General features: G+C 33.7%; 2 protein-coding genes across 3 annotated transcripts; both read right to left on the bottom strand.

The window, feature by feature from the left end:
• Positions 1–675: 675 nt before the first annotated feature.
• Positions 676–1,592, bottom strand: LOC104725349 (uncharacterized). The gene has a single exon (XM_010444009.2). It carries the CDS (start codon positions 1,438–1,440, stop codon positions 889–891), a length of 552 nt encoding a protein of 183 aa, XP_010442311.1. The 5' UTR covers positions 1,441–1,592; the 3' UTR covers positions 676–888.
• A 1,278-nt stretch (positions 1,593–2,870) lies between these two features.
• On the bottom strand, positions 2,871–4,979 carry LOC104725342 (putative UDP-arabinopyranose mutase 4). 2 transcript variants are annotated; one of them, XM_010443997.3, is made up of 3 exons: positions 4,424–4,979; positions 4,081–4,331; positions 2,871–3,609 (listed from the first exon to the last, which is right to left on the bottom strand). In XM_010443997.3, the coding sequence occupies exons 1-3, from the start codon at positions 4,751–4,753 to the stop codon at positions 3,063–3,065; spliced, it is 1,128 nt and encodes a 375-aa protein (XP_010442299.1). In that variant the 5' UTR covers positions 4,754–4,979; the 3' UTR covers positions 2,871–3,062. The 2 variants fall into 2 exon arrangements, with proteins under 2 accessions (XP_010442299.1, XP_010442289.1); XM_010443987.3 differs by having other exon boundaries at positions 2,871–3,618; positions 4,424–4,915.
• Between the last annotated feature and the right edge of the window lie 2,830 nt (positions 4,980–7,809).

Raw genomic sequence — 7,809 nt, 5'->3', positions numbered from 1 at the left:
CACACTTGGTATGAGCTACACACCTCAGTCTTACTACATCATTTTCAACTTTTAATAGGAGCCACGATTCTTTCTCTGCCGCCTCTTTGACGGAAGACAAATAATTATTTTGTTCCGGATACAAACCAAAATTAGAGTTGTCATACAATTAATAAATTAATATGAAGCCAGTAAAATATAACTATATGATGCTTACGATTCACTCATTGAATATTTCAAGTACCTATTTGGCGGTTGATGCTGCGTGCCTCTTAGTATCATGTAAGAAAAATAACAACTCTTTTCGTTTTATGCGTCTTTTCAAATATTTTCACACATATTATAATATTAAACATTCATTTTCTTAATTAAATATTACTGTTATGTAAGTGTCAATTACTTTTTAAATCATAAGATTCTTTTAACAAAGATAAAGTTGAATATTTCATTATTAGTTTATATTATACAAAATTGAATCAATAAATAGAAACCATAATTTTATAACAAAATGGAGGAAAAGAATTTAAATTGGTGTAGAGCTCAAATCCGTTTCTTCTGTTTTTTTTTTCTTGTAAATTAGCCCTTTTAGTTATCTCTTTAACTCAAATTATGCCTCACTCATCCAAAACCTCTTAACATGTATGTTTATATTAAGATACAAATGAGAAAACAAATTAGATTAGAGTACATACAATATATCAATAATAGAAATGTGTTATAAATATGATCTAAGCCGACATTAAAAATACATATCTTTGAAAGAAATTCAAGTTTTTTTTTTCAAATTTTCGGAGAAGCGAGAGAGTTTTCTTTCACAATTCCACTCATGCCACACAATTTAAAACAAAACAAAAAAATTATATGGTAATGTTATGAACTATAGAAAAAAGAAGAAAAAAAAATAAAACTTCAAAATCTATTCAACTTGAAAAAGGAGGGAGATCGAAGAAGCTTGTACGAGCTGTTTCGCCTAATGCCAATGGAATCGGTACCACCACCACCACATGATCTATACGGAGTACCTAACCCGCATATTGGAGAACTGGTCAAACCATCATCATCGTCATCATCATTATAGTCATCACCATGGCCATCATTAGACTTCATCTCGGCTAAAACCTTGAAGAAGAAGTCAACCTCGCAAGGAAGAACAATGGGTCCATCGCCTCTATATCCATATTCATTCTCTGCATCTTCTAACAAGTTCCTGAACAATGGATGGTTCACCAACTTCGTCTTCACCACGACCCTTTGTTTCGTCGGACCCACGCAAACCGTGAAAAACCCATGTTGGGGTGACTCTTTCCTCCTCATCTTACCTTTTGATTCGATACTATTAGCATCCTCTAGAGAAATAGAGCCTGTCCAAGATTTGCTCTTCTTGACCGTGGCCGTGGTCGAAGAGCTTGTATGCCCAAAGGATTTCATTCTTCTCCATGTCTTCACCACCGGATTCTTCATTGATGATCTCTTTGTATGAGAAGATGATGTATCTAATTGGTTTAATATTTACTTATCTATGACAGAATCAAGAAGTGTTTTTTGTGGGTCATACAAGTTTTTGTTGACCCCCCCTTTTTTTTTTTTTTTTGTTGGTTAAATACTTTACCTGCTTCTCCTAGTGTCCCTCTTATATATAGATAATCTTTGATTGGGAAAGAATAGATGGGTTTACTTTGTGGATATTGACAAATTGATGAGGACGGGCTTAACTTTTGCATATACCCTTACTTCACCATGTAAGCACTCACGCCCTCATAATTGAGTTTTTTTTTTTTTTTTTTTGTCTTCTACATTATTAATATATGTATTCTGATAATCTTAGTTATCTCCAACATATTTCTTAATAAACAAATGTTTTGTTATTTTGACATCACTTAATATATCATTTCAAAACATATTATTGGTAATTTGATATGCTTGTTTTATTCAATTTGGTCAACGAAAATAATTTCGTTGCCTTTACGAAGGCGAATACCACCTGATTTTCCCTTCGAGAATACGTATTCTAATTTGTTTTTAATTACTGAGAGAACACACGTCCTCTGTTCGGTTGGATATATTATTCAATATTTTGAGCATCTAAATGAAAAATTATAAATGGTTTTGAATGATTCTAAATGAATACGAAGACAGTTGTGTAAATTTCGAAGGAAAATATTGCTATAGACTTGGAAAGATTAGTTTACCAATTTTTTTTTATAACCTATAAAATTTATGGTCAAAGATTTACTCTATTCTTTATATAAAAAAAATGTCAAACAACAGTTTTTTGGGTTGCCGTTAAAATCAATACTTAAATAAGGAGACATGTTTTCCACATTTTGTATGAAGTGTATCTCCTTTTGGTTTGGTCAACTCGTGTTTATTCAAAATAACATCGGTACAAGAGAGATCGTAAAGCCTATAAGATAGAATCCATTTGGGAACTGGAAGAGATACATAAAACTAACATTCCAAGAACAACTAAAAATACAAAAAAAAATGCAAACAACTTAAAACTTATTATATAACATAAGATAACAAAAACTACTATTAAAAGTCTTAAGAGGAAACTATAAACCAAACACGTGTACGTTAGGAACATGAAGTGCATCTCTTTTTTTTGTCGTCATGAAGTGCATCTCTAAAAACCGAAAAGTCAATATATGACATATAATTGTTTCCACATCTTTTTAATTCTTTTATTAACTTTTGGACAGATAATATATATCAAGAGAGAAAAAAACACTTCATGCTGTAAAAAAAACCTACCTCATATTACGTCTACCTTAGAAAGACACTCCCAGAGACGGCAATATCAATACGTATTGTTGAGATAAAATTTTATTTCACGTTAAACGACAAAAGTTTGATAGCTAACGGCAAAATCAACGAAGTCATCCATGAAATAAGAAATACGACATTCTTATTCTTCCCATCACGCTCAATACATATCATCAAGTTATTACATAATCACGCACACATCCAAAACGGAGAAAAGTAAAATGCAATATCATATAATAAACTCACATCATTACTTATCCAAAACAAAACATTACTTATTCATGTAGCAACAATAGCATCACACACTATAATCTTCATCATTTGGCCTTGACATCTTTGACACTGCCCTTCTTAACCGGCGGGTTAAGCTCCTCATCGCACGCCTCATTCTTAACCGGCGGGTTAAGTTCCTCCCACGCCTCAATCCAAGTGACCATTGCATCTGCCAAGTTCTCAAAGTAAGGATCCACTTTAGTGAGATTTTCTTTTGTCATCTTCGAAAGTTCCATATAGCATTTAGTTGCGGTGTCAGATTCTTTGGAGAGACGAAGGTTTTGGAAGAAAGGAACCATATCTTCTTGCCAGTGGAGACCCTTGTGCTCTTTCTTCAGGTTCACGAACGGGTTGCTGGCTTTGCTGTGCCACAGATACGGCAAACCGGTCTTGACACCAAAGCCCAAGTGGTCACACACCACCTTGGCTGCCCAACCAGCCCACATGTCATCATACCGGGAAATGGGCTGGCCTTCACCCATAAGGCCGAAGTACATAGCAGGTCCAATAAGCTCTCTGTTGAAAGCAAGATTCATGCCACACATTGGGTACAATACTCCTTTTGGGATTGTCATCACTGCATCAACATATCTGCAAAGACTATTGTAGCATTTATATTCATATAGTAAATACCAATAAAACCTCTAACTGTTTCTTGGATAAACAAATAATGTGTTTTAAAAAAACCATTTGCTATAATATCAACCATAAAAGAAAAATACAGATGAGGGATGGTGGCAAAACAAATCAAACCAAATGAATTATTTTTTTAACATTGAGAATTGGTAAAAAAATCTTTAGACTTGAAAAAATAGGAATCACACCAAATTTCATCCTACCGAATTGAAACAAGTTGATAATTTAATATATACGAAAATAGTTATAATTTAATTAAATTTTTTTTTTTTTGTTTTTTTTTAAGTATTAGTTATCAATTATTTCATCCTATCCAAACCGAGAAACTACAACCAACCCAAAAACAATTATGTTTCTTCTTAGAGAATGTTCAAGACTAATACAAATATAAAGCTGGAAAGGATGTTGAAATTTTTATATTATGACCTGGTGTTACGTTCGCGGGGCTTTACGAGTTGGGTTGGAGCATCGTAATCAGGGATGTTGAGCCAAAGGCCATGAGATATGGCGGTTTGAACACCTTCCCTTAAACTGAAAGGATACCCTCTGACGAAATCAGTTCCATCTCTAAAAGGGTCATAGAGAGTGTTGAAGTAGTGTGGTGTTGAAGGTGTTTCAAGGTTCTTTATGTGCTGAGCTATCACATTGATCTCTTTCCCACTTGGATCCTTTGCCACCTTTTACCGTTTTCAAGAAGAAAAAATGCATGAAGTTGCATGAGTTATAAATCAAAACGTATTATGAATATAGAAATGGAAAAGAGACTTACAAAGCAATCATCGTCAATGGTGTAGATATATTTCTTTTTGGACACCATGAAGCCAAAGCAACGACAACCACCATCCTTGTAGGAGATACAACTAGCTCTTGGACCAAGTATCCTGTTGATATCATTGCGGTTGTAGAGCTCGTAGTCATAACCATCAGGAACTCGGATATTGATCGAAGGGTCTCCATCTTGGACAATGATCAAGTGGTAATGCCTCAAAAATGGTCTCCATTGTTCAAGAAAGTCGAGGCTTCTGATGGTTGGGATCACAATATCCACATCGTCCTTCAAAGGTGCCGCTTCGATCGCTTCGAGGTGGTAGCCAGCCATTTTTGTACTTAAGAGAGTTAAATAGCTCTGTGTGTGAGGTGATTGTTCTTAAGGGGAATGGCTTGAGATATATATATATATAACGGTTCTCAAATTCCTTCATTAATTTCTTTATAAAAAAGTGAATTGATGATCAACTACATTTTCTTCACAATCGTAGTTGTTTGAATATTGCGATCACTAGGAATTATATAGGTTAAATCTCCTTATCTAGAAGATAGAGGACGACGTTCGTTTTAAATGCTCTAAACTATATAGTCTATTTAATATAAATATTCCACCTTTTGTCCTATTGCTTAAAAAACATAGATGTTTCTAAACAGAAGATCAAATATTTTTTTGAGTATAATACAAGTTAGCTATTAACCAAATATCAAAAGACGGATCGGACACTACCTAACTTGCTTATCAGTAACCTGTACGAAATAAATTTCTTTAGATAAACCAACAGATGAAAAACTGCCTTTATTGTACCTTTCTTTACTAGTTAATAAAAGAAAAAATTTAGATACTGATTTGGAATTTCTGAATTAAGTGGAACAACAATAGCTTAAAAGTTGGAAATTGTAGACTTAATGGACCGTTCAGTTGATTCGTTGAACGATTGTTTTTTTTATATATAAATCGTTGAACGATTGTTGAACCACACTATTCAATCATGTCATATGTTTTCAATGATTCTCGACACTAGATAGAAGAAATATTCTTGTGTAAAACATACACGTTTAGTTCTGAAGAAGAGAGATTAACTAAAAATTGTGAACACAATTTCTTTTTTCTCAAGAAAAAGAGAACGTAAATATTTTTTAGGTCCGCTAACTCATTGTATTAGATCGAAAACTCACATTACAACCATCCCACATGGGATTCTTCTGATAAACTCATTAAAAGGTAAACTAATTTCGTCGTGTAGATAAACCGAAAATAACTTCTAGAAAGGAATTTAATTGTTCCCGTGTCACAAGATTAGATGATCTATATAGTCGTCCTAAGTTCCTTAACTAAGCCCACTAAGTTCACAAAGATAGAATCGGTTGGTATTTGCAACTAAAAACACCAACAAGTAATAGTTTAAAGGAGAGAGAGATGAAAGGAACCAAACTGAAACACATGATGAGACTCTCTAGATTCAAAACATCGTGCCATTATAACAAATTATCGCAAAAAAAGTTATTGTTATAATATTTCACTTCTCGATAAAAAGAATTAATTTATGCATGGCCTCTTGTTGGTCTACGTAGGCGGGAGCTTCTTAGGGCATGTGCATCGGTTGTCCTATCAACCGTCCTTCGTAATTAAAAGATTTAATTTAAATGTAAATGTGTTATTTATCGAAGATACGTTCCTTATTATGGGACGTTGTTTATTCCGTCCGTCCGTACATGTGGCAGGCGTTGAGAGAATTTTTTTTTTTGGGTAGGGGAAACGAAGAAATCAAATGTTCGAGATCATTTTCTTGCTGCGACTTTCTCTTTTCTCTCTCTATCTCTCTCGACGGCGACTCGTTTTGCCGGCGAAAGGAACCGGAGATTTCGTCCGACGAATCCATCCGCGGTATCATCTAGAAGATTATCCCCCGGTTTCGAAGTGAAAGGAGGTAATTTTCTTCAGCCGTTAGCGAATTTAGGGTTTCAACTTCTAGGATTCGAAATTCTTTCTCGATTTAGGGTCTGTGATTTGTTATTAGAGTTCGAATTAGGATTCTGGGTTTCGATTTTTTATTCTGATATCGATTTAGGGTTTTTCGGTTGTGTTATCGATTTAGGGTTCTTCGGTTTTGATATCGATTTAGGGTTCTTCGGTTGTGTATATGAATTGTTATACAATATAAGTTTGATCATAAATTCCTTTGGTTGCTTCGGTTGTGTCTTGATTTTAAATTGCTTTGGTTGCTTTGGTTGTGTGTTGATCATAAATTGCTTTGGTTGCTTTGGTTTTGTCTCTAAGATTGTTGCTATTTTGTTTAGATTTTGTTGTTTCTTTAAAGTTAAACTGACTATAGCTTGCATATTGTTTTGGTGGTCATGAGTTTCCTCAGGGTCACTTGAAGACAGCAACACAACACGGGAAGTCACAGAGCAGTTGAGAATCATTGAGTCAAAGGTAAACACTTTGCTTGTTTTGGTTGTGTAATAGTTTTCCTATGCTTTATTTCTGTTAATGCTCGGTTAAAAAATTTATATGAATTGTTATACAATATAAGTTTGATCATAAATTCCTTTGGTTGCTTCGGTTGTGTCTTGATCTTAAATTGCTTTGGTTGCTTTGGTTGTCTTGCAAGCTAGATTCGCCGCTATTAAAAATCCATCTCGTTTATGGGATAAATACAAAATAGCAAATGTTATGAGAGCATGCATAATACTCCATAATATGATTATCGAGGATGAAAGAGGAACATACAGTTACCGAAACATTGTTTCTGAATTTCAACACGGAGAAGATGTGGATCAAACATATACCGTCGGTGCCGCCAGTTTGGGTTCCAATATGAGCACTACGATTACTCGTCTTACAGAAATTCGGGGTAAAAAAGTCCATGAACGGTTAAAAAAAGATTTGATTGAGCATATTTGGACTAACTTTGGACATCTTCCAGATAATGAAGATTAATTAAAAAAAATATATGAATTTAATAAAATGTATGTTTTTATCTTTGATGTTTGTGTGGTTTATGTTTTTTATCTTTCATGTTTTAATGTTTTAATTGTATTTTTTGTTTTTTTCAAGTTTTTGTAAGTTTGTAATTTTCTTATGTTTTTAATGTCAATGTTATATGTTTTATTTAAATTAAAACTTTAATATGTTTTTATATATTTATTTAAATAATTAATTTTTTAATTAAAAATACTATGAAGGACCACACCCTGAAAGACACTAATGCTATACAAAACTTAAGAAACTCTCAAAATATAAATAAAATAATTGAAAGACCAAAACTGTAGGACAACCGATGCATATGCCCTTAGCCGGTTAGCCCCGTCCCTCCTTTAGCGCTCCTTAAATATTCGAAATGTCGGCTATGTATGTGAAGATAAAGTTGTATATCTCATCTCAAT

This window comes from Camelina sativa, chromosome 2, assembly GCF_030686135.1.
Source record: "Camelina sativa cultivar CO46 ecotype springtype chromosome 2, ASM3068613v1".
Taxonomy (NCBI): domain Eukaryota; kingdom Viridiplantae; phylum Streptophyta; class Magnoliopsida; order Brassicales; family Brassicaceae; genus Camelina; species Camelina sativa.
This window is presented reverse-complemented; position numbering and strand designations above follow the sequence as displayed.

Coding starts and splice junctions, on each gene's coding strand:
- LOC104725349 (XM_010444009.2), bottom strand. CDS start 1,440: ATGAAGAATCCGGTGGTGAAGACATGGAGAAGAATGAAATCCTTTGGG.
- LOC104725342 (XM_010443987.3), bottom strand. CDS start 4,753: ATGGCTGGCTACCACCTCGAAGCGATCGAAGCGGCACCTTTGAAGGAC. Junction 4,332..4,423: donor CCATTGACGATGATTGCTTT/GTAAGTCTCTTT, acceptor AAACGGTAAAAG/GTGGCAAAGGATCCAAGTGG. Junction 3,619..4,080: donor CCCCGCGAACGTAACACCAG/GTCATAATATAA, acceptor ATGCTACAATAG/TCTTTGCAGATATGTTGATG.